At 40.1% G+C, this 27923-nt stretch overlaps 1 protein-coding gene across 2 annotated transcripts in view; it reads right to left on the bottom strand.

The window, feature by feature from the left end:
• The window catches only part of Larp4b (La ribonucleoprotein 4B), a 79766-nt gene that overhangs the window by 16340 nt on the left and 35503 nt on the right, over positions 1 to 27923 (bottom strand). For both annotated transcript variants that reach the window (XM_034509879.2, XM_034509881.2), the window contains exons 4-11: positions 20186 to 20333; positions 19818 to 19955; positions 13455 to 13533; positions 11230 to 11366; positions 9257 to 9360; positions 6801 to 6911; positions 5622 to 5675; positions 5316 to 5525 (exon numbers count right to left, since the gene is read on the bottom strand). In XM_034509879.2, the coding sequence (XP_034365770.1) occupies positions 5316 to 5525; positions 5622 to 5675; positions 6801 to 6911; positions 9257 to 9360; positions 11230 to 11366; positions 13455 to 13533; positions 19818 to 19955; positions 20186 to 20333 (981 nt within the window). The remainder of the gene's footprint in view (positions 1 to 5315; positions 5526 to 5621; positions 5676 to 6800; positions 6912 to 9256; positions 9361 to 11229; positions 11367 to 13454; positions 13534 to 19817; positions 19956 to 20185; positions 20334 to 27923) is intronic.

Raw genomic sequence — 27923 nt, forward strand, 5'->3', positions numbered from 1 at the left:
AAATGTACTTTTAAAAAGTTTAAGAATTTAAATGCAGGATTTTAAGTACCACTCAACTGTTTTTAAAATCTTGACAGATAAAATTAAGGTAAAACTCAGTGTGAAGGGCTCAGCAGCCTCTGGACACAGGTTCCACCACTTCAGGTCAATCCTTGGATGCCAGAGGGATATCTTCTGAGAGTTGTTCTCTGCCCTCTGAACCCCACGTTCATGTATGTCCTAGCATGTGTTCAGCTATAGACACAAAGACACAAACACACACACTTTAAAAACACTGTTGCCAGGTATGATACTGCATGCCTTTAATCTCAACACTTAGAAGGCAGAGGCAGACAGATCTCTCTATGGGTTCAAGGTAAGATCAGCACTGTCTACACGCATGCACGCGCGCGCACAAAGGCACGCACGCACGCACGCACAAGTTCAATCCCTGAAACCGTATACAAGATGGAAGGAGAAAACCAACTTCACACTCTTGCTGTGGCACATGGGCACAGAATCATCATAATCATCACCACCACCACCACCACCACCACCACCACCACCACCACCACCACCACCACCAAGATAGAAGGGCAAGATCACTAACTTTCTGCCTTTGGGACATGCCGTTTCAAATATTTTCCAAGTAAGCACATTACTTTCCAAGGCACTTAGCTGCCTGGGGCCTTCCAGTTCCCACCTTGATTTTTCACTAAACTGAAATAAATACTGGTCCCACACAGCTGAGAAAAGGAAGAGAGAAGGGAGGGAGAACCTAAGCAATTCTCTTCTGTGCTAACTGGAAACAGACACTCTGACTTAAAATAGCTACTAGAGCTAACATATTATTCCTTGGCTAAAAAATTAAAGTGACAAAGGAAAACACTTAATACCTGTCAAGGAGGATCCACTACTTGACAAGCTCCACAATCCATAAAAACTATACTGCTTAAAAAAAAAAAAAATCTCTCCCAGCTACATAACAGACAGGGGATTAATATCTAGAATATTTGAAGAAATCTAAAATTAAACACCAAACCCCAAGTCATCCAACCAATATATGGGCCAATGAACTGGACACTACTCGGTTCTCAAGGAAAACACAGTCGGACAAATATATACTTTGAAAAAGTACTGAGCAGCCTCAGCCACCAGGGAAATGCAAAAACAGATTCTTTCCTAACCTGGGACACAAAAGAAGACAAATGCTGGTGAAGAAAGAGGAACTCTAATTAGCTGCTAGTATAGATGGTGTAGCCAATCTATACTATGGAAACTAGTCTAAAAACCAGAACTACCACGTGACCCAGCTATATCACCCTTGGGTATTTACATACCCATAATTATTGCTCCCTCATTTATAAGAGCCAGGACACGGAACTATCCTACTAAAGGAGATAAATACTGTGTGTTTATTTTCTTTAATATTTGGACCTAGACTTGAGAGGTGGTATGTAGATACAGGAAAGAGATGATGAAAGTAAGAGGAAGATCAAGAGAGGGGAGAGAGGGCTTTTAGAGAGAAAAGCAGAGGTAACACACTAACATTAAGCAGGGGAAACTCTGAGAGGAGAAAGTGGTAGTGGGGGTTAGGAGAGAAGAGAATTAATGGATATAAGTATAATAATACACATGTACCAAAATGCAATAATAAAACCCATTACACCTTGTTGGCTAACTTAAAAATTAAGAAAAAAAATTACATGCTACAAGAGCCACTTAACTCAGACCTAAGTTTTGGAGACTTTAAATATGGCAAGACCACTCTGGTAGACGTGACACACACCTTTAATTCCTTTAATCCCAGCAGAGGCAGGTAGATCTCTGAGTTCAAGGCCAGTATAGTCTACAGAGTGAGTTCCAGGACAGCAAGGAAGGCTACAGAAAGACCCTGTCTCAAAAAAACAAAACAAGCAAGCAAGCAAACAAACAAATTGCTAAGACCAAAACATCAGTTTAAACCCATAATTTTACAAATATACACCTCAGAAAAGGGCCTAGATGGGAGGGCCTGGATATAAAACAACAGAAAAGGCAACTAGACATGGAGTATGACGTAGTATGACAAGAGGTGACGAGTGTGCCACCGCAGGAAGAACTCAGCAAGGCATGCCTGCTCAGCACATGGGGAAGAGCAGTACTGGGAGGAGGGTAAGGGACAGTTCCTCTTCAGATCTCTTCTGATGCTTCTGGGAGATGCGACCACACAGTCAAGGGTCTGTCTGTGCTCATAGAAAGTATACTATTTTTAGAAGCATATTTCCTTCTCTTTAGAACTCACTCAAAAAGAGACGGGCATTTTCTTTTGTCTCCTACTGGCCTATATTATTTGTACAATGTGAAGGGTTTCACTGTGCATTCTCCTCCACATATACAATGTACTCAATCACAGCCACCTTGCCATCCTAAACCTCTTCTTCCCCTCCCTACAAACTAGAATTTCTTCTATTTCCATGCCTTTAAAGAAGAAGAAAAAACAAAAACAAAAAACCACCCTTGACCTTCATGTCCCATGTGTGAGAAAACCATGCAGCTCACTTGTCCAAGCCTAGCATTATTTTGCTTAATGTATCAATTCATCTTTTTTTCCTGCCAATGATATAATGTAGTTCTTCTCTGTGACTGAATGTAAATATAATGTATCGGCTTTTCCTTTCCCAGTCCTGCTCCTGGAATGAGGACTGAGACTAATTAGTTCTTATTAAATGCCTAGGCCATAAGCATTAGCTCATTTCCTGACCTGCTCTTACCTAACCGTTTAAACCATCCTATGTCTACCTTTCTTCCTTCTTGTCTCCAGTGTCTCCCTCAACCTCTCTCCAAGTTCATCTACCTGATGGTCTTTCCCTCATCTCTCCTCAAGTCTCTCTCTTATGTCTTACTATTTCCCAGAATCTTCTCTTCTTGCCAGTGCCCCACCTCCTATTTCCTGCTTCTTGGACAGGTGGCTTACAAGAGATCCTCTTTGCAGTTAGCACATGGTTCTTCACTGATAGGCACCTAAAGTGATTTCCAGATTCTGCCACTATGTATGTATAATTCACAATGGAGATGAATGTGCAGATATCTACTGTCTGTGGATATTTATTCCACATATATTATGTATGCTGTGGGCAGTAAAACTAGATGCTATTACAGGTTCACTTTTATTTTTATCCAGAGTCTCCACACTGATTTGCATGGTGGCTGAACTAATTTATATTCCCAGCAACAGTGTACAAGCAATCCCTTCCCCTGCACCCTCACCAGTGTGTGAGCATGCCATTTATCTTCTTGAGGACAGATGGAATCTTTTCAGCTTTTAATTGTATTTACTTTATGGCTAAGAAAGTTGTACAATTTTTTCATTTATATATAAATCGGTCATGTATATTTCTTCAAGTTTTTATTATTGTGTGAGAGATATGACTTACATGTGGGGGTATCATGCCACAGCACACATATGAAGGTCAGAGGAGATCATCAAAAAATTTGTGCTGCCCAGCTTGTACAAGTACTGAGACAGATCACTGGCCCACTGGCTCTGCTTTCAGAACTGTCTGTCTGACCAACTTGCCATTTACTTATTTGTTCTTCTGATGTGTGATTTTTTTTTTTTTTAAGTTTGTTGTGTATTTGGGTAGTAAGCCTTTGTTGGATAAATGTGGTAACAGTCCTCTTCCAATACAGGCTGTCTCAGTATACTAAGGCAATGGCTTCTTTGTTGGGCAGAAACTTTTAAGCAGGACAGCACTCTGTTTGTCCGTTGTTGTTGTCTTTACCTATGCCTATGTCTCCATAATTTTCCTCTGGTCATTTCAAAGTTTAGAGATAAACATAAGTTTTCATTTTAGATACTAGTATACCAAACATTTTTTTACTGCAGTGTTCTAGAACTTGAGGGGAGTGTTAAGGGCCTGAGAATCTCCTGTAGCTCCTGTCCTACACATGGCTAAAGAACTACCTTTAAAACATGGAATATGCTTTCATTTCTTTTCTAAAAAGCAATACTTATTTTTTAATGTGCATAGGTGTTAGGATGTCAGATCCCCTAGAACTGAAGTTATAGACAGTTGTGAGTTGCCATGTGGTGACTGAGAATTAAACTTGGGTCCTCTGAAAGCCCTATCTCCAGCCCATTTTCATTTCTTAAGAAAATAAAATGTTCTACATTACTTCGTACAACATCCACGTCAAAGTCCATGTGTCTAAGTTCTCATGAAAGCAACTTACCACCACCCCTGTTCCAGCTGCCTGCTATACTCAGAATAAAAGCTGATCATCAGCAACGTGGGTGCTTATGTACACGCAATCTATCCTCAGACTTTCCTTTCTTTGATCCTTCTCCTAAGTTCACACAAAACATGAACACCGATTAAGGTACACAAAACGACTCATCAATCCTTGCTGTAAGTTGTTTAATGGTGTTTTCTATTTATATCTACTTTTGCAGTATCAGCTCCTAGGCTTACTCATTTTTCTCATAGACATTTATCTTCACATTTCAGTATTTAACAGGACCTGCATTTTCAAGTCTGAACAACTCTGTCTCAAGCTCCCTCTTTCCTACATGTTCCCTGCTTGTCTGCCGGCACTTAGATACTTGTTCTCTGGTCTGGTCCACAGCCACTTCACCCCTGCTCTGTGACCACTTCCTCTATGCACCCTACTCTTCACCTTTTATTGCATTTACATCAGTATCAACAATGAGACACAAACCCATAGACATAAACTCACCCACCTTTGCAACGTGGATTTCACTTTCAAGGACTTCACCACACAAGGTTGATTTTTGCATCAAGGAATCTGCCTGCAACCTCACTACATCAATGAACCCATGTTTCCTACCATCTAAGGCTCAAAGCTGCAGAAAAATGACCATGCTCACTACAAACTTATAAATGAAACCAGATACCTTAACAAAGGCCAAAAAGTGGAATCATGGGATCCAACCTACTACATTCAAACTCTGTTGAATCTTATGAGACGTTCAGTATGCATCCTGTGAGGAATCTATTGAAACACGTCATCCTCTACGACAAAACTACTCATGTCAAGTCTCTCTCTGTTCAGGACAGCAGCTGGAGCCTTTACTGCACTATGTCTCATAGAAAGGAAATGCTAAGAGGGCGGGAGGCAAGGATCGGAGCCTCGAAGGGCTTTGTTGCACAGGACTCCATCTTATTGCCTAATTAAATTTTAAATCCACACCATAACAGTGAGGTCTGGATACTAGACAAGCTGCAGACACATGGTTCTCTGATTAGAAAAGGACTTAGGCGTTCAAAGTGCCTAGTGCAATACCTAAATATAAATCTGTTACGTAAATTTAAGACAGAAAGATAAAGGCTTACCAAGGGTGGATCGAGATAACTATGTGTTGTTGACCATGTCTGGGGGGTGATCAGGCTGTACAGAGGGAACTGCTGCTGGGGGCTATACACTGGAGGTAAATAAAATGATGTAGCATAACGCTGTTGTGTGTACAGGTTCATGTCCAGAGGTCGAAATCCATTCTTTGGCAAAAATGTGTTTATCGCTATTGCCTTTGCTTTTATCCGTGCCTGTTTGGAGACATTCAAGATATTAAATGTTCCAATCAAAACATTTAAGAATACTAATCATGTAATAAACAAACTATAAGCAATGGTCTTACTTACCTTAATTGGCTTTCCTTGGAAAGTTCTGACTTCTTCTCGAAGGTATTTGTAAGCCTATGGGTAAAATTATCCAAAACACCATTCTGTTAATTTTGTAAGTTAACTTTACAGCTCAAATAATAATATATATAGTTGAATATAGCAGACAGGATCTAAAAACCTTATGACTTATGATCTTCTTTTGGTTACAGATCACTAAAAGTATCCTTATGGTACCGGTACCCCAAATTACTGTAAAATATTTATAATTTTATAAAAGTATTAATAAATACTATAATCACTCTTGCTCTCTTGCACTCTTGCTTCCCCTTTCCCCATTCCCTTCTGCCTCTCTCTACGAGCTCATGGCCAGCCTCAACTTCTCTCTCTCTCTTTCTCTGTCTCTCCCTCCCTCCCTCCCTCTGCACCTCTCTCTGCCTCTACTATCCTCTTAACTCCCCTCCCCATGCCCCGAATAAACTCTATTCTATACTAAAATAAATAAATAAATAAATTTTAGATGCAAAAAGGAATACTGCTTCCGTCCTATTAATCCCAAATAGAAACTGGGATTATGTAATGTAGGAAAGAAGTACTTGAAAGAACAGGAGATTGGAATATTTGTGCTGTTATCACTACATAGGCCTATGTTCATCTGAACATTAAATCTTTATCAAGCCCCACTTCATGTGGAAGCTCTTGGGTTTCACCTACATTCACCCATCTGGCTCACCAGGCAGGCCAAGGCTACGCAACACAGTGCCTCTGCCCTTCCAGCCTTTTAGGTTTCTGTGCTTTTTCCCTCTGACCCTCTGTTTGTAGTGCTTAACATTTTATACTTGGTATGCTTCCCCTAAATCAGACACCTCCTTTAAGAGCACAAAACTTCTCAAACCTTTGAAAGCACTTTGCCACACAATGGACACCCCTCACCAGTCAGGGTTAGGTTCAAATTTCCCCATTTTGCAAACAAAAAATTTTCCCCAGATATGAGAGCAGATTTGATTTCCCACGACTGCTTACTCATGATAACACTCAGAAGCAATGTGACCTTCTTTCAGTAGTGTTACAAAAACACACCTGTGGGCTCCTAGACCTCAGTTTTCTCTTGAATTAACACAGTGTGGCTGTAATGAACTCTCAGTGTCCTAACTTCTGCTGTTCACTGATGGAACATGGTTGGCAGAAGAATACACTTACCTGCTGTGCATCAGCTTCTGTTTCAAAGGTAATAAACCAATTATCATTATAGGCAAATTCACAGTTTATAAATTTTGGTAAATTATCTCCTTTAAATAGTGCTTCTACTTCCTACAGAAAACAGAGAAGATAGAAATTAGTCCTCGGTTATGCTGTTATTTGTCCTCATCAAATTAGGAGGAAAATGTATCCTTTCATGCTCTGATGCAGCCTCTTTCAGAAACACTCAGGGAGCAGCCACAGGATCACATCCACAGAGAAGACAGTAATCACTGACAGCTTTCTCCACTCACAAGGAACTTGAGTTAATATGAATAGTAGGGCCTACATGCCTTGCCTAGTTCATAAGATGTCTGATCTCCAATACCACATAAACTGAGCATTGTGATACATGTTTGTAATCCCAGTACTCAAGCTAGGAGACCAATGGTTATCCTCAGCTACAAAGAGTCCTGTGCTACTCTGGGGTACATGATCCTTAGGAGAAGAAGATGGAGACAGGGAGGGAGAGAGAAGGGGAATGGAGAGAGAAGGAAGAGAAGGGGAAAGGAAGAAATCGTTGTATTTTATCAGCAGGCTAATAAATACACAAATTAAAGATAGCTTGAAAATTAAAAATATTAGCTGAACTTTTGCTTCTGGCCAAGTTGAACTAGATTTATGGTGCCAAATGACATAAGTAAAACGATAAAACATGTGCTATATAAAGCTTTTTAGACACCTGTTATTAACAGGTTAGGAGAGCCTTCCCTAAGAGAACATACAGAGGCCAAGAGCACCCAAGCCTAGGGTTTCCAGGTCACAGGATGGGCAAGTCTCCAGAGCTTTGTGGAGGGTTCTTGTTAGGTCATTAGCCAGAAACAAAACAACTAGAATGGTCAGGTAGAATAATAACCAGCTTTCTGGGCAGCCAGAGGGGGAAATCTATCTTAACCCTGAGAACAGGAGGGCAAGCAAACAAGACTGTGCCCTGTATGAAGGCTGTTCTGAACCACTTCACAAATGTGTCTCAGAATAGTCTTGAGCAGCCTTTCCTGCCTGAGTCTTGAGCAGTTGGGACTACATGTACACACACCACCAAGGAACTTAGCTGAATCTCAAAATATTTATTGGAATTCAAAACTATCTGGAGATTTAGCACTCACTGAAGTAAAAATCACATAAAGAAATAGGAAAGGCTGCCAATAATGAAAAGGATCAATTATACTAACCTTAAAATAATACAAATGACAGCAACACCAGAATAGTTACTGAATGTCCTTTTCAAATGCTCAGAAAGGAAAAGCCTAAGAACAGTGAGAGGTCTGGAATAATAAATGTCAAACTGCTTAAACAAATGCAACAACTTTCCAAGAGTCAGAGAAAGACAGAGGAAAAGAGAGAAAAACTGGCAGGTTTTTTTTCCCCAGCAGAAACAATGCAAACCAGAGGAGATCATTGTGTTTAAAACACAGGAATTGGGGTGTTTCGGGAGGAGCACTCACTACCAATCCTTCTACCTTACTAACTCCTCCCCCCAAAACCAAACCAAACAAATAAAAAAGCCTTTAGTAAGCTCTAAATCAAGTTCTCTCAAACATACCAAAAGATGAAAAAAAGTTGTTTTCAGTACTAACGGATTTACACACAATCTCTCAAAGGAATCAGGCAAAAGGAAAACACAAAACCTGACGGAAGAGCTAAACTCAGGCTTGTCCAATCATTAAGTCATGCAACCAAGTGATATCACCAATGAACTTGATGCTTAAGAATCATTCAGTTGACTTACAAAAGAAACATACACAAAAACTCATCATGTTTTAAGTAAGTTTACAGTTTTGTTTAGGATGGCATTCTTAGTTATCCCAGGCTGCACAAAGCTGGGTGGGCTGCAGGTGGAAATGCCTGAAAGCACTAAAACTAATAAAGATTTGGGCCAGTCAGTGGCACATACCTACAGCACTAACTTTCAGGAGCCTGAGGCAGGAGGCAGGAGTTAAAGGCCAGCCTGGACTATACAGAGTGAGACCTTGCCTCTAGAAAACCAAAACTCAACTGACTAACCAAAAAAACTTATATCTAGTGAGGCAAAAACCCAAAAAGCCCCAAGCACAAACAAATGCAAACAGAACAAGATGTAACGCCATAAAGACCCACACCATGTAACCTCCCCACCCATTACATATCTAAACCTATTACATTTTTAATTTCAACTACTGAAATATACAAAGCCCATTATTTTTAAAAATTTAAATGTAAAAAGAAGTATTGAGAACAAAAGGTGTGAAGGTTATTTCCTTCTGGAAGTGAATCACATTATATTTATCAGTGTGTATATCCTGAGAAAAGGTGTTTCTGAATCTTTTCTTAAACAAGGCCTATCAAAAACAGATAGATAAACAAATACCACCACCACCACCAACAACAACAACAAATCTCAGGAAAATGTCAAGTACCGAAGTCGAGGAACCACTTACTTCCACAGGGGTGGATTCCGATATTTCACGCAATATTACAATGCACCGGTTTTGATTTGGCCTTACTTTCTCTCCCTTCTCATCCACTTGGACTAAAGGTAAAGCTGTGGTGAAGAGGGAGGGAGGGAGGAGAAAAGGGTAAAGCACACATTACATGCTACTCCAATGAGATGTGAGCACTTGTTACACCAAACATACCAGAGAAACGTGGACACATGGGGAATTATCAAATGTTCATATCCAATTTGACATTTGTGACAGCTGTCGATCAAACAGATCAAATACTAGAAGCACTAGACATGGGGTTAATCATTTTCTCCTTTCTGCAGTAAAAGTAACAACTTTAGTCAGTGGTATTGGAGGTAATACTTCAGAATAATTCCACAGGTTAGTGTAGTATAGACAGATACAGCCAAGCTGCTAATCTTTTAAACTACATCCAACAGAACTAACTCAATTACACCTCCCCTCTCCCAGGTATGTATTCTAAATGGCAATACTGAAAAGTAAACTACTATCTTGGGAAATGTCATACAATCCTTCAAAGTCCTAATGATAATTATGTTTGCCAGTTCTTTAGCTTTTGTATAGGGACAGAAAAATGAGAAATCAATTAAGGCTGGCAAAATGGCTCAATCAGGCAAAGTGCTAGCTGCTCAAGCCCAGTGACTTGAGTTCAATCCCTAAAACTCATAGAAAAAAAAAAATCAAATTCCAGAAATTACCCTGACACCTTCATGTGCAGACACTATGGTACATACAACAAGTACCACCCCCCCACACACACAAAGATAAATTTTAAAAAGTCTTTTAAATCCAATTAACTTCTAAAGGAAGATAGCAATCTTTTAATATTACTACTAAGTCAAGTGCACACAGAAAATTTTTGAAATGACTGTCTCATCAATGAATAGGGAGGGACAGGGCAACATAGACACACATTTACAAAAACAGCTGGTTGGAAGAATTAAAACTTTATTTCAGACACAGCAATGTCTAATCACTCAAATGTTTACAAGCAGTATGAGTATGCTAGCATGTATGAGGTAGAACATACTGTGTTCTTTGTGAGAAAGTCACTAGAGCTGGACCACATATATATGAGTGTGCTAGCATGTGTGGGGTAAACATACCGTGTTCTTTTTGAGAAAGTCACTACAGCTGGACCACACATATATCAGTCTCAAGGGAGGGAACAGGGAAAATTACTCACCTGGAATTTGTAGCTTAAGTATAAAAAGTGAATTTTTATAATTTAAAAAGAAATGGAAAGATCACAGCAAAGTATGGACAGGAAGCACCACAAGGGCAGCAAAGCTCTGAGAGCAGCAGAGGCATCCTTAACCTCTTAGTTGTGATGTTTCTTCATCCAAGTACCCATGTGTCAAAACTAACTTTAAATAATGGCACTCTGCATCAATCACATCTAAGGTGAAGTTATTTTCTTTCTTTTAAGAAAATAAACTGGAAAAGGTAGTAAAGTCCCCCAAATCAAGCAGAATACAAATAAATCAGTTTTGACACAAAAGGTAACACTTTAAGAGACTTGTATTTCCTCAAGTGCCTGTAGATTTAAACAAGATGTAGTATTTAAATATTCACCGTAGGCACCAAATTCTGGAGAAACAACTCCATTCCCAGTATCTTTCTAAGGAAAAGGTGCAATAATATTTCATCAAAGCTTATGCAAGAAGCTGGAAAGAAATTCACTTAGTAGCTAAACCAATCTATTTTACTTCATAAATGTTATTTGTTTTGGTTTTCATCAATTTAGCAGCTGTCTTTAAAGATCTTTGTGACCTTTCACTGTAGTTCAGTCAACGCTCCTGTCACAGGGAGCCTTGAAAGGAAAGGAAGCCAGAGAGTATCTAATTTACCCCCAAGTCCTATCTGACAGCTGCTGGTGTAAAGGTTTATGATATAACAGATAATGCAAAGACAACATCTTTCACTTTAAATCATTATCTACTTACATCTTAGCACTTCAACAATCAAATCCACATCAGTACTGAGTTTCTTGATATGGTCAAGGTTAGCTACCGTTGTAATTGGCACATACTGATCACTGTCCATCTGGGATATAAGGTACATGTCGCTAGCAAGATTCTCCCTGTTGAAAGAAAGCAAACTCTTTTTAACTGACACTTCTTTAAAAGAACTTTCTTTTAAAACTGTTCTTTTAAAAGAACAAGAGGCTGATATAGCTGTCTCCTTAGAGGTTTGCCAGAGTCTGACACATTCAGAGGCAGATGCTCACAGCTAACCACTGATATGATCAAGGGTTTCCCAATGGAGAAGTTAGAAGACTGAAGGAGCTGAAAGGGTTGGTGGCCCCATGAGGAGAGCAACAATACCAACCAACCAGAGCGCCCCAGGGTCTAAACCACCAGCCTGGGAGCACATAGGGAGGGACCCATGACTCCAGCTGTATATGTAGGGGAGGATGGCCTTGTCGGGCATAGGTGGGAGAGGAGATCCTTGGTTCCATGAAGGCTGAACACTGAGTGGGGGGGAATTCGAGGGTGGGGAGGTAGGAGTGGGGGTGTAGGTGGGGGCACATCCTCATAGAAGCAGGAGGATGGGAAAGGAGGTTCCTGGGTGGTGGGGGGAAAGGGGTAAGGGAATAAAATCTGAAATGTAAATATAATATCCAAGAAAAAAAAGAAAAAAAAAAAAGAACTATACCCTCTAATAATACCAATTTTACAAGAGGCATGAGTGTGGTGTGGGTTGGCTTTGAAGTGAGAGCTGAGTCTAAACTCTATTTGATATTTGCTCAATTAAAACAATCAAAATTAGCCAAAAATGGATTAATTCTTTTAACACTTAGTTATAGCCAGGTGTGGTGCACACATTTCATCTCCAAGTTCTCAGGAAGGAGACAATGTGGACCCCTGAGTTGGAGGCCAGCCTGGTCTACAGAGCAAGTTCTAGGACAGCACAGAGAGAGCCTGTCTTAAAGAAAAACAAAAAAACAAAACAAAAAACCAAAAAAACCCCAATTAACTCAAAACAAACCAAAAAAGGGTGTAGTTATAGTTCATCTTTTATTTTGGACAATGTTTGAGTAATTTATTTAAAAAATGTACATTTTTTTTTTACAATAGGGAAATCTAGCTGAATGAATGAGAAAGCTATAAGAAATATGAAAAACCAGGAGAAAGTCAGTCCCCAAATGTAACGTCTGGACAAATGTTAAAGGTGCTACAAGTTTTGGCTTCTAGGCAGCCAGAGTTATTAACAAGAAGAAAACAGGATTAAGCACCTTCAGCCAGGGGAGAAGGAAAACCATACACCAACAAATAGGACATCATGTACTACTTCCTGGCATGTGGGCCAAAGAAAATGTTTCCTGTGAATTCTCAGGGAAAAGACCATATGTAATGCAACACACACAGTCTCAAAGAGACCACAAAACAAAAATATAGTATTGGGTTTCACAGCCCTTCTTCAGTGAAAGACACCCAAAGAGCCCTGCTCACCTGTCCCTCACCTCAGAAGTGGATACTGGTAGCTATGGGAGAACTACACCAAGGTTTGTAAACGGCAGGGGGCGGAGCTTCACAACCTCGACAAAAGTGTGTTTCATTTTTACACCATGCCATTTGCTAAAACTCAGTAATTTACCAAGTTATGATAAAAGGAAGAAAGGATGCCTAGATATTGTTTCTTTATCTTAAACAGGTCTTCTTGTCTTTGTGGGACCTTCATTCAGACATGGTGGTGTCCTCAGAGCTACAGGGAACTTCATTTGTTGCCAGTTACCTACCTTTACACTCAAACCCATCCACATGTCTACTTTCATCACTAACTCAAAAGTTCAACATTTTCCAACAAGATGTCATTTAAGAAAAATTAAGACAAACATGTATCTAAGTGTGAGCACAATATAAATAAAATAGCCCACTAAAGCAGTGTTTTGGCTATTCATCTGAAGGTCTATGGCATGTTGTGCATATGCAGAAATCCACAGTCAAACAACGGTCCAGACAATCATTACTAAGGTGTATCTGAGGCAAACTCTGGGGATCCCTGGCCCGAGGATCACCACCACTTCTCTACAGCACTTCTGATGAGTAGACAGGCATGTAATTAGGTATTTATAAACATATTACTATGAAAAAACACATTTGTAATCAATAGCCAATGTGGAATACAAGAGCCATCAGGCATTAGAAAATATCACTAACAGCCTTACCTAGATAAGCAGAATTCCAATGTTTTCTTAAGTACTTCCCGAGGGTCTTCCTGGCTTTCGGGTTGAGACTCATTTCCTCCTACACATAAGTAATAAACAACTCAGGAAAAAAAAATGGCTTAAAATTTACCAAGCAGGTAGGTAACTGAGTACAGCATTTCAGTGTTTTCACCTGCATATATGCATAATAATATAAAAAGTGCTATTTTTACCTGCTAGAAAAAAGTAAACCATGAAAAACAAAACACACTAGCTGAGAAGACAATGACATTTCATCAGCCAAGTCTAGCAGTAACTCTGTCCCCACCATAGTCGGCACAAGCTTCCTTGGTGTCTTGCCTTACTTTAGAAAAGATTTTCAGGTAATAAACAAGCACACTGACTCTAAATAAAAATAATTACAAAAGAAAAAATTAAAACAAAGAAAAAAGATAACTACAAGCAAAATCAAACCACTCCAGATGGAAACAAAGAAGAAAGCTGGAGATTGCCGCTACATGGGCCATTTGTTCTATAGGACTAGGTATGTTCTATAGGGGAGCTGTAAATTTACCTTCCCAGCTATCAAAGGGACAAATGAGAAACTATTTTATTAGAGTCCTCATCAGAAGACAATAAAGAAATCAGATTCTCAGGGCATAAGAACTCCTTCTACACCTGGAGGAAACTTCAGGAAACGATGTTTGGAGTACCATAGGTTATTATGTGTATATGGTCACAGACAGCAGCAGCAGGTGAGGCAACAGACTCTAGAAGTGTGACGTTTGCCTGAAAGCCCCTGCCACCTGTAGAGCTCAGGACACCTTGGGAACTAGTACCTAGTATCACTGATTTGAAGGCACTGAACACTAAAGAGTGTTGGTACATAAGTCAGCCAGGAGAACAAAAAGGACACTTGTATTCTAAAAGTCAAGGTTAAAGACTGAAAATACAGACAAGGTAGGGGAATTCAGAACAAATGTAGAGTGGACAGTTCAGGACAGTGTCATACCAAGCATTCACAAAACACATCTTCACTAGCAAAAAGAAACTAAACTGAAAAAAATAACTAAGGAATAAAACACTCAAGACCATGAGACTTGAAAGTGAAAACAGGGCCTGTCAATCCCTGATCTGGAGACTTTCCTAGGTTATCTCATTTAAACTCACATTCCAATCTCCACATTGAAGAGACAATTACTTGATACGTGAACTGTAAATTCAGCCTAAAGGAAGCAAGGCCCCAGCTCTCAGGAGGCCAACATTTCACAATGGACAGCTAAAGAAGCCATTGGCAGCATCATGAGACTCAAGCGACTCAGAAGAAAACAGCCTGGGCACAGGGCCAAAGTAGCACAGTGCTGGCCCACATGGAGGGGCCATCTGAACTGATGGAGAAAAGAGTGTGCATGAGGACAGTGCAGTGAAGTTCCAGACAGAGGCCCTGAGAGGTAGTGTCAACAGACAGTCAGGAGGCTGGTACAACTGTAGAGTGAAGGAACTCAGTAAAAAAGGAAGTCACAGAATGAAGCATGTATGATTCAGATCAAGGAGGTTGTTCAGATTTCAATTTGAATGTGACTAGGAACCAATGGGTGGGTGGAGGGGGGGTGACATGGTACAGACAGACTGTGAAGTTGCAGCAGTATAATCAAGAGGCTAACACAATCACTGAGGGCAGACCATCATTCAAGACTCAAACCAGAGGGTGGCCAAAGTCAAGTAAGGAAGACAAAGGCCTGCCATTTAGCTCAGGAGTGTGCCAATGTTCCACTCTGCAGCAATAAAAAGCCAGTGGCCACAGAGATGCATCTAGTTCATGAAGACTACCGTGCAAGTCTACTGTGAAGTAGATGGGGACTGGGAGTGAGAAGAGAATGATTTAGTAGAATGAAGAAATCAGAAAGAGAGAGAGAGAGAGACAGAGAGAGAGACAGAGAGAGAGAGAGACAGAGAGAGAGACAGAGACAGACAGAGACAGACAGAGACAGACAGACAGACAGAGAGGACTGGGGAGACAGCTCAGTTGGTATGTGCTTTTGTGCAGGCATGTGAGGACCCGAGTTCAATGTCCTGATCCATGTGAGCTGACTATGAGGTTACAACATATTTGCAATTTCAACACTGGCTGGGAGCAGGGGTGGGGGCAGAGACAAGGAGATCCTCAGAGCTGGAGAGCCAACTCCTCAGCCTAATCAATGAGGCCCAGATGCCACTAAGAGACCTGATCAGTCTCATGAGATACCCTGGAGGTTGGCTTCTAGCCACATGCCCACATGCCCACATGCCCACACACAAGCGCGCCACAGGGAGGAAAAAACAAAACCCAAAAACCCTCATCCCCAAAACAGGCCTGGCCAGAGCTGGATAAAAGCAATTATCATACTTGTAAGGACAACTTAAGGTTTAAACAAATTCAGGAGGGACTGGTCAGGAGGCCAGGACATAGGCACAGTTAGCACAAAACTGTTCTGAAGGACCATGATGGAAGGACATAGGTGTACAGAAGATACTGTGTAGGAATGATGGAGACTGGAGGTTGGAGAGATGGCTCAGCGGTTAAGAGCACTGGCTACTCTTCCAGAGGTCCTGAATTCATTTCCCAGCAACCACATGGTGGCTCAGAACCATCTATAATGAGATCTGATGCCCACTTGTGACATGCAGGTATATATGCAGACAGAGAGCTCACATACATGAACGAAGAGTACTCATATACAAAATAAATAAATCAAAAAAAAAAAAAAAAAAAAAAAAAAAAAAGCAGTGCTCTTCTCCTTTCCCCCTCTGCCATCGTGTGCTACATCTGATTCTCACCATGTCTTCTCACAAGACTTTCAGAGTGAAGGGATTCCTGGCCAAGACAAGAAACAAAAGCAAAATGGTCCAATTCCTCAGTGGACTTGAATGAAAACTGGTAACAAAATCAGGTACAACTGATCAGAGAAGACACTGGAGGAGCACAAAGCTGGGTCTGTAAGGATTCCCACAGTGGCAAGATTAAGGGTTTATATTAAACTGTGTTCATCCATCAGTCCTATCAGATGGATTTTAACATTTTTAACCTGGAGACTTGCTTGTGTCTAAATTAGGGTATTTGTCCAGTAATAAAATTTAGAACATTTAGCCAGGCAGTGGTGATGCATGCCTTTGATCCCAGCACGTGGGAGGCAGAGGTAGGCAGATTTCTGAGTTCAAGGCCAGCTTGGTCTACAGAGTGAGTTCCAGGACAGCCAGGCTACATAGAAAAACCCTGTCTTTGGGGGGGAAATAGAGCCTTTAAAAAAAGAAAAAGCAGAATGACGGAAACTGACATAGCAGTGCAAGAGGTTCATGACCATGCAGATAGTCAGACAGGAAGTACAGCAGGGAAGCAAAGACTGCATGGTAGGAGAAGAGAGAGCTCATGAGGACAGGTTACAGGACTGAGTGACACCAGTGAGACTCCATGTGACTTACCACCAGCAAGACGTAGATACAAAGACTGACATTACTTTCTTTTTAAAAATAATATTAAAAAAAAAAATAAGTAAGATAATTGAGCCAGTATTTTCCTAGGCATGAATGAACACCACTCCTCAACCCTAACTATAGAACTGTTAAGAAATCAATGGGACTTCAGCAGGCTGTCAAGGTCAGCAGCCATAACGTTAAGTTTCTTTGACTGCCAACAAGTGTGCATTCTTGTCACATGATTAAAAATGGCACTTTATCTTTGTGAATTTCTCTTTACTCCATAATATAAGCATAGTGATGGAAAATACATCAGAAGACTTCCAAACAGGAGTATCACAGAGCACATGGCTGCTCCTCCTCAAAACTGTTAAGATTATCAAAAACAAAGTTTAAACACTGTTAAGAGTGAGGAGCCCAAACAGGACAATGACTAAGTATAATGTGGTATTCAAGACAGGAAAAAAGACATTAGGTAGAACATAGGTAGAATGTGTCAGTCCTTACTCAAGTTTGTGGTAGATACATTACTGTGAGAGAAGAGCAGAAAAGGCTGGGTGTGGGGACTGGGTCCTTCTGAGGGCAACTGCTGCCAAGGTGGACAGTGTGCTCTGCAATTCTTATCGATGCATCTTTCCAACTTCATTCTTCCAGAAGCACAAGAACTATCTCTAATAGTCACTGTGAGGCCCTGAACAAACAAGCCCTTGGAAGTAAAATTCAGTCACAGTGCCCAGTAGTTTCCAACTCTCCTGTCCACCCTGAGTCTATAGAAAGTCTTCAGCTACACTTCCGGTTTCCTACTGTGGCTCTGGTTCTCTGCTGTGGGTGTCTATCCTGTCTACTTCTGTAGTTACCCTGTGACCTTACTTTTCTGCCTAGAGCTGACGGTATTTCAGACCTGTTAGCTCCTCGCATGCTCAAGTGCCTACACAGACATCTTCAGGGCTGCTCTGTCTTTGATGTGAATTTTAAAACACTCTTTAAATGTATCTACCGCATCCAAGGCTCATGTAGCATAACAGGAGATAGAACATGCTGCCAAACAGTGTCTTTGTTTGGCATATAACGCAGCACTATACTGACCTAACTGCAGCTGGGGTGACCTGTGCAATATTGAGTCTGTTATTGTTTCATTCATCATGAATGGGAGAAAGGCATAAAGGCCTACCCCTCACTGTTGCTAGGTGCTAGGGGAGGGGCTATATAAGCAACAGACCAGTTGCCAGCATGCCAGTAATTAAGCCTCAATTTACATTTACAAAAGTGACCCCAATTCAACTCAGTAGGTAAGACACAAGAGTCAGATGGGTTGCTGGGAGGAAGAGGGTTTCTGAGGGGGGAAAAAGAGGGGTAATGAGAGTGAAACAGCCCAAACATCAGTATACCCATGTACTAAACTGTCAAAGAATAATAAAGAATAGCATCTTAAAAGAATAAAGATGCTTGAGACCGTGAGCCATTATGGAAATTCAAGCTGAAATCTGTGAGCTCTGCTAGCTGTGGCATGCAGGGAGGCTGTCTGAGCTCCTGGGAAATGCTGGCTCACTGCAGTGGACAGCTTCCACAGTTGCTCTTTCCTTAGTCTTCCCTTCTTAGCTTCTGCCCCACAGTGTTGGCAACTGAATACAGTGCATATGTTTACACTTTACAAACTGACAGGTTTTGTAAATCACACCAGGAAAAAACCTGGAGGTAAGGAACTGTTTCCCCATTACCCACAAGCATTTCACACTGGCACACACCCTAGCTTGTTCAAAGAAGTCTTTTTTTTTTTTCTTCTTCCAAAAACAGCTTTAAATACCCCTTTTACAAAGAACAAACTTTTGAATTTAGAATTTCCAGACATATTTTAACATGCTATTTTATTTTGATACTACCTACTTTGTCTTTTGCAGTTTCTGTTCCCAGTTTAAGATTTAGATGCAATCTAAACTTTAAGTTACCTTTGATCTTTCATTTTACTAGAGGACCCTCATCAACTGTATACACAGTACCTGTTACTTTCTTTTTTGAAATCTACTTTACATGTCTAGCGTTAGTCCCTCGTTTTGCCATCAAAAAGTCAACTTCACCATTACTCCAGTTTATACCAATGTTTTGTCACTTCCCAATTATTAACCAGTTAGTGTTAATGAGGAAGAGCTGATTAAATCAAATTGCTAAGTGCTGGTGAACCCTTGTTTATATGGAGGTTTAAATCACTTAAATTCAAGATGGCTAATTCATACTTACTAAAAAGCAATGTGGTTTGATTTTTTCCTTTCCTTTATAAATTCTAACTTTATTCATTTGACCAGTTTAAGACAGACCTAGTGTTTTAAAAACATATTTCCTACTTAAGTGACAATGCTCAATTTTGTTGTATTTGAGAGTCTTAAACTAAATGAGGTTATCTCACATAGAAGCTGACAGTGAGCAATACAGACCAAAGAGACAGGCCTTGATTTAAAACTGAGGTAATTACATGCTGCAACAATAAGAAACAAAAATAAAAAAGGGAAAAATATATCCAACAGGTTTGCTTCCCCAAATTTCTCTTTCTGTCACTCTGCACTAACAAAGGGGACACGGTTCAAATCTTTCTGGCTTCCAAGGCCTTTATCCACTGCTGTATTCTATCTCTATGACTCTCAGCCCACACAACGCCGTCCTCTCAATTCCAATACTAATTCTCCATCTCTGTCCGTCTTGACACTTCATCCCATGAAAACCCTTGTGCTTCTCCTACTCAATGCCATTTGTCTCAGAAGCCACTTTATTCTCTAGCACACCTTCCCTCCAGGGTTTCACTTCTGTATCCACCAGTCTCAAGAAACAGTAAGGAGGCAATGAAAAGTACACTGTTTTAAAAAAGACCAAGCAAGAAACCAAATTTTTCAATGAAAATCACAGACTCTAAGTGAAAACAAATTCATACAGCAAGCTTACCCGTATCGTTCTCAGGCAGAGGTTCATATTCTGAATGGTCCAGAGCCAGAGTGCTCATGTCTGTCTGCTCCACCTCCTGTGCATCCGGGAGCACTGCATTGTCACGACTTTTGTCGCCATCACCATTGGCATCCAATCCTAGGATTGCAGTTTTATCCCAAGAGGATGTGTTACAAGAACAAATTTCCCTTAAAGTAGTAAATTCCCTTACTACATTGGCATTACTCAAAGTTTTTAATTGGATTGTAAAAGCTCCCAAGGCTCTATATCTATCACAAACCAGGACACAGATGTGAATGGAGAAGACAGATTAACACGCTGAGGAAGGAAAAGGCTTAACAGCAGGCTGCTCCAGGCTCACTACTCACCCTGCTGGTCGCAGTCTGTAGGATGACCAGGAGCCTCTTCCCACGTGGCATTCACACCAACAGCAGCACTACTTGCTTCCAAATGTAACATATGAGTCCCCCATACTTTTGCATTAGGGTTTAGCTCTGAAACCTTAGTTGTTGGGACCTAGAAAAAAAATTCACATATATGTATTTTAATCCTAAATTCAACAAACGCTGTTTTTTGAGTTTATACGAAAAACAAACACTAATATTAAGACAGTTTAGGCTTAAAAGGCCAAACCTAACTATTCACACACACACACCTTTGGGATTAAAGAGGCTCAAAAAGAAACAAAGCTGATGCAGTCAGAATTCCAGCTAAGTCCCCTTACAGTTTCTTCTTAGCCCAGGGCTTGCTACACAATGCAAATGACAGACTCCTTTATTTCACTAAGTTCAGTCTCAAAATTGTATAACCTGTGATTTCCTGGATGACCTAACATAAATCTCAATTTATAGATTTACAAATTCAATACAATGTAAATGGAAACATCTTACTTATTATAAAGCTCTAAGCACTAAGCAAAAGACAGAAAACCAGAACTCTTCCTAACAGCTAAGACTCCTGGAGCACCAGAGAAAGGTAGCACATTACTAAGGCAGGAAAACACCTTACACTCTCAGCAGAGCTACTCGCTCCCATTCCTGAGAGCCTCCCTGTCCTCTAGGCAGCTTCACAAAAACTAACTGCCTAACTAACTGCCCAGAGCTACTACAGGAGGCTGCAGGTGGTGCTGACACTTCTGTCTAGGGTTCTCACCTGTGCTAACGCCACTGGGGCTTGAGTTCAACACCCTACAGACAGCTGTGCGGTTAAATAATCTCAATAAACATCATCTGGAAATGACCCTAGCCTGTCTCACTTTTTAAAGTGAATAGGAATTTTTCAGGTCTTGGTAGTGGATAATTACATAAAAGTATATTTGGTAGTGAAAGGGTGAAATCCAATGTGACACTCTTCAATTCAGAACAGTTATTCAATTGTACAGAAGTTTGTCACAGTTTTTAGACCTAGGGTCTGCTTAAATCTGCCTGATTTTTTTTTTTTTATTTATAGGTATTTTAATTTTAAAAAGAAAAAATTCAGATGATAATAACAACAACAATAATAGTGATGACATTGTGGCATAAAGCACTCAGCATGATGCCTGGCACACACTGGGCACTCATTAAATCATGAGCTCACTAGTACAATGACAACAGCAGCATCCCATGCTCAGATGCCAGAGACCTCATCCAAAGGCTGCTCAGCTCAGACTATCAGAACAAACACTCTAACAGAACCACCACCTCTTAGGCCTTGTTCAACTCCCCACACATCAGCTGCTTGCTGTTTCTAACACATCAGCAGTTCTGTATTTTGGTCCAGTTTGCCTAGCACACCCTTGCATTTCCTTTTGGGATTGATAGTCTTTGGTCATACTCTTTACAGCTTATAATATCCCCTCATTAAATGGATAGTCTCCATTTCCTTTTTTCCCTGATTAAAAGACAAAAACACACAAAGAAACAAAAAAAAAAAAAAAAAAAAAACAAAAAAAACAAAAAAACAAAAAAAACCAAAAACAAAAAAACAAAACCTAAAAATCTGTCTTTCTTCTACTTACAAACCCTGAATATTTCCCCAACCCAATGAAAAATAAAACATCCCAGTAGTGGTTATTTCCCAAATACTAACTTCAATTTGCCACTGCACTCTTTCAGCAAACTACTTGCCTTTTCAAGCACACCACCAGCCATGGTACTGTGAAGTAGAGCCTCCTCATGAAGGGACAAGAGATCCCAGTCCTGGGTGTACCTCAAACTAGTGTTCTAAGCTGGGAACAGGCAGGCCATGTTTCTCCAGGGTTCAGCATAGACAGTGCCCATTTCTGTACTCCATAACACACGAGGCACCATTAATGAGCCATCTCAAGGAAGCACGGAGATTTGCAATTATAAACAGGCAGATTGAATCCACACTGTCTCAGGCAAGGGGAGCTGCCAGTGAAAACCCCAAAACCGTTTCTAACACTGCAATAGAAGGCTGTTGAGTCAAACAGTATTCACATTCATACTCTGAATTGACTCTGACCTTCTGCTACTTCCACTCACTGGGCAAAAACTAAAACACAATGCTCACAAACCAGATGCCTAAGCAAGTACCCATCTGAAATTCTTTACTTTGGTATTTCTAAAACAGCCAGACTTTTCCTCCAAGTAAGTGTAAGCAATGAACACCAATTCTTCAATCACAATTAAATGTCCAATTCATCTTTGGCACCTGGCTTCTTTGCAAAAGGTTAGTGTCATCTTTTCTCTCTCACACACCTATCTAACAAGGACATCCTACATGCTCACAGATGTGACTATGCAAGTACTGTGCTAAGTCATCAGAACACAAAGGTTGTTGCCTAAGACCCACAAGCTAAAAGGCATACTGAGATACTGTTACACACACTTACACACAGACACACAGATACACACACACACAGTTTTAACAACTTTACTGAAGTATAACTTGCATATTTTAAAAGATTCCCACATATTTAATTTTCATGAATTTGGATTCATAAAACTATCATCAGAATCCGCCAAAGAACCTATTTTAATTATAACTATTATTATTATATTATTATATTATTTTCTATAATATAACTTATTTCTCTTTTTTTTCTTCTTGAATATCTGTATAAATCATTTTTTGGATTAGGCTCAGTTCTCTTCCTAGTATCCCAAAACATAAAATCAAGTTTCTCTATTTCAGTTTCATTCAATGTATTAACAGACTCTTGTCACATGTACATACTAAATACATTCTTTAAATTACTAATACCAACTAACATTAATCTTTTTCATCTTAGTGCCTTGTAGCTGAGAATCATGAGTAATACATGTTCTGTAGTTTATAAAGACAGATTACATGACTTCCTGGCTGTGAAGACCCACAGGCAGCACTCAGAGTTATTACAACATGGCAGAGTTAGTCTTCCATGTGTCCACAGCTAGACTGTGTCTGTGCCCTACACAACTCTGGGGTGGTGGACACCAGACATATTTTGCTTACCACTACATTGCTAATACCCAGCAGCATTCAGAATGTAGTAGAAAGGTGCTCAATGAATACTTAACAGAGTAATAGCACAGAAATGTACATTTTCCACAACAGTTTTAGCTCAGAAATGACTTGGACCCTATGGGTCCAAGAAATCATTACATCTTGGATGCTAAAGTGATGGCTTGGTGACTAAATATAGGCTATTTTTCAGAAGGGAACGACTGGAGAACTGGCAGAGGACCAAAGTTTGATTCCCAGTACCCACATAGTAGCTCACAACTTCTTACTCCAGTCCCAGGAAATCGAGAGACCTCTTCGGACCTTCCCTAACACCAGGCAAGCTGCACAGACATGCTACAAAGATACATGCAGGCAAAACTGTCATACACGTAAAAAATAAAATAAATCTAAAGTGAGAAATTTTTTAAAAGGAGAGAAAAAAACCATTATTTAAGTGGTAATGTCCAATCCAGATGTTAGAAAATCTACACAATTTTGAGGAGTTAATTAGGATTCGGAGAGAGCACTGACAAAGAGAAGATGCACGAAGACCTCCAAGACCTACCGGCATAACAGATTGCTCACTGCATTCTACAATCACAACTTAACAGGGAGGCGGGTATCACCAACCCCATTTCACGAGAAAACCAAGAAAGAGAAAGGTTAAAAACTTGCCAATGGTAATGATAGTATTAGAATATTATATTCGAATATCAGCAAACTCAAAACATTCAAGAACTGACTTCTCAAAATACACACAAAAAATATTTTTATTAAACAAAAGCCAACCTACTACTATTTACTTAAAAGATGGGTTTTGCTTATAGACGTATAAACTTGTAAAGGATTATCATCAAGAACCCTAGTTTTATCTGCCTGGATCTATGAACCAGAATTTTTTTTTCCTCTGAAAATTTACTGGTTGGTAACAGTTATTAAAAACAGAAGCAAGCCGAACTTAGCTGAAACACTGTGAGGTAACTGTACATAAAAAGTCACCACTGGTTCTCTTTGAAGGATGAAGCATGCCACCTGCGGGCTCTGATGCTCCGTACATTCTGTCTCACCAACAGGCTGCTGAACAGGACAGAACTAGGAGTGTTAGAGTGGGGAACTAATGGAAAAACTAGAGTAGATGAGACAACAGAGCAAAGGGTGGGAAGCCTGTATTCCTGGAGCTGCCCTGAGTTCTGAGCCAGATCAATGCTACCTCTGTTCCTTTATCAGCAAAGAGACACAGCTCCCAATATAGGGTTAGTTTTAAAATGTCTGTGACAAGACTTTGAAAATAAGTTTTAAAATGAAGGCAACACCATTAAACATGATAATACCAGAAATAAGTATACTGCTTGGGCATTACCTCATAATTGAAAAGCCAGTTTAAAACAGCATATATCTTGCTTAAAACCACAAGGATAAAGACAGTACTCAGTCTGTGTTGCATAAATGTACCAAACTACAACTGATAATCATCTACTCATTGTGTATACTTAAATAAAAGATTCAGAAACAATGTGGACATAGAGAAAAAGGAGGAGAGACAAGAACGGCAGCCCGTTCAATACATGTCTTGCTTGCCATCTCACAACATTCTCCTTAACATCTAAGTGGGATCTATAGCCTTCCTATTACCAAAAGCTTTTCTTACCGATTCCATAAAAATCACTACAAATAAACTACTGGCTGAAATCAAGAAAAAAAATTTCCTATTTCAGGTCAGCCTTTTGTGTCCATGAGGTTTCATATCCACAAATTCAACAAGTTACAGATCAAAAATATTTGAGGAGGATGGAACCCTGAACCTCTAAACACAAATTTTTCTTGATATTCCTCAAACAAGATAGTGTATGGTATCAGCTATTTTAAGTATTTTAGAAAGCCATAAAGAATGCAGAAGAATAATTTTGTTATCCATAGGGTCTTGGAACCAATCCCCTGTACATACAAAAGGATAAGTATATGTCCTTTTATTACTAATACTTTGGTACATCTGTATTATGAGCAACACTGCTTTCCTGTTGCTGAATAATAAATGCATTTATTAAAGAATTTCTACAAAGATGCTCAAGTTAGCTACCTAGTATCAGTAGCAAAGCTTCTTCCAAACCATTGAGGTCAGGACATGAGTGATTTTTATCAAAACTAAGATTTTAGGTCCAGCTAAGCAGCAAAATTTTCTGCCTTAAATACTTGCTGAAACACATCACACTGCCCATGTGACAAGAACCTCTCTCAGAATGGTAAGGTACTGAGCAAAACAGTATCCACATGAAAAGTCTGCACAATGCTGTTATAGGGGTTAATTAGTGGGGCATGCTTTAGCACCAACAGTTTACATGAAAACTCTGGCTTAAATAAGTCAATTAATAATTCACATTTACTTTTCATTCGGAAAAAGTTAATTAATGCTTCATGCATTCAGTCTTAAAAGAGCATCCAGATTGCCCACAACCTAGAATTAACCAATTTTCATAAACACAATCAAAAGGCAAAAACTACCACAGCACAACACAACAAACACTGAGAAAGCATACTTACTAATGGTCCACCTCTATTTGGCCATCCCCAAACAACACCATCCTTTGACACTGGCAGCTGATAAGGGGTCTGTTCCAAGGAAAATGAAGTATTTTCTAAGTACTGGGGCTTGCTGTGTAGATCCTCATTAAAAATTTGAGTATCCTCTGTCATGTTTTCTGTGGCTATGTTAGCCCAGAGACAGTCCACTTGGTATCTGCCACACCCATCTGCTAGTCCTTCTGAAAGTGCCTGACTTGCTAGCCCTACCACTGGGTAATAGGGAAATTCATTCAAAAAATGAGCATAGAACTCTTCGGGGATCCTGTGCCAATCCAGTTCTGAGGGATTTTCAGATACATCCTCTGTGGGTGATGCAATGTGGTCAGCACTTGGCACTGCACATTCTTTGCTGTCAGCTGGGATGGCAGGAATTGCCTGGGGAGCATGACCAGGACTAGCTGCAGGCATATCCACTTGTATAGACTTGACATCAGTCAAAGAGGAACACTCCTCAGAAGTGTCATGTAATACTGGTTTCTTAAAAGTCACCTCAGAGTTTCCCGAAAAATGTATCTCCCCATTTAAAGTGGATTCTTTAACTGTGGATTTGGCTTTTTTTCTTTTCGTCTTACATGGGCCAATGCTGTTAGGATTAATACTGCCTTTAGCCAAACAAAGTTTCTCATTCTCTTCTTTGCATGTTAGCTTTTGTTTCCTCAATTCTGATGCATTATTACCAAAGGCATTAGAAACATCTTTAATTGATTCAGTGTTAATGAGATGCAGGTCTGGTCTTCTGTCACTGTTAGCCCACTCCTTCTCTTCAGGTGACAATGAACTGTGGTTTAAAGGTGGTACAACTGTAACATCTGGGTTTTCATTCAACCCATCACTTCTGTAACTATTTTCTATCTGATTAATTTCACAATCAGGATCTGCTGCTATGGCAGAACCAATACAAGTTACCATGTTCCCATTGGGCACGACCTTGCTAGGAACACTGGTTTCCCAATGAAAGATTGTTTTAGTACCTGACTTGGTATTTTCTATGTTCTTCTCACTGATCTCTCTATAATTAGCTTTCTGTGGTTCCTTTTCAGCATTTGCTAGTACACAGGGCCCACTAGATCGGTTGTGTAATACACCAACTAAATTTTGCACATGTTTTTTATCTCCTGTTTTGTCATGTAGGACTGTATCCCTTGCTTCAGGACCAGTACAGGTGAAAATAAATGCAGGGGGTGTCACTGTGCCCTGATGAGGTCTGGAGTGATCATGAGACTTGTCACTTGGCATTCTTTGTGAAAGTCCAAGCTTCAGAAGATCTGTCTTCTGGTCCACCTCTTCTGTGTCTGGTTCACTTTTCACTTGAGTTAAATCATAAGTTTCTCTCTGAGCCTTGTCTGCCCTATTACCACTACAGGCATCTGCTTGACACTGACTTTTCAACTCCCTCTTGCCATGGCTCTCAGTCTCTAAAATGCTCATTCTATCCTCATCCTGACAAATGGAACTATCTTCAGAACACAAGAGCAGCTCGCCTCTGTTTGCTAGCTGGATACTTCCAGCTTCCAGATTGCTATCCCCCAAGGGTCGCTCCTCCATATGTACTGGTCCCCGGTGGGGTACAGGATTGGGGCCATTAAGCTTGCTCAAGGCAACTTCTTTGAAATTAGTATGAACTGGTAGATACTCACTGTCCAAGCTCTCCGAAGCTAACTTTCCAGGACTTAAATTACTCTTATCTATACCAAAAGAAAGGACCCCACCTGACCCGCTAACACTGATGTGAAAGTAATCATTACCTTCTAGTGGCTTTTCGGAGTCATGCTCTCTTTCCATTTTAGAGCTTAAACTTTGACGAGTGCTAACTGTTGCAGCTTCGGGTTCACCAATCCCACCAACATAGGAAATATCATTTGGTAAATTAACAAGTGAATCATCCATCTGACTTCCTATTCCTGAAGCATTGCTCTCTCTCTCTTCAGATGTAGAACATGGACATTGTAATGAGTCACTGCCTATGTTAATAGTTAATTCAGGGAGTAGGCCAGTATTATGTAATGTACTATGTTCTGAGTGATCTTTAGGGAATTCAGTATGAACTTTTGCCCTTAGAGACTCAGCTTGCAGGTTACTGATATGTGCTTCATCAGA

The sequence above is a fragment of the Arvicanthis niloticus genome, chromosome 8 (genome assembly GCF_011762505.2).
Source record: "Arvicanthis niloticus isolate mArvNil1 chromosome 8, mArvNil1.pat.X, whole genome shotgun sequence".
NCBI classification, from domain to species: Eukaryota; Metazoa; Chordata; class Mammalia; order Rodentia; family Muridae; genus Arvicanthis; species Arvicanthis niloticus.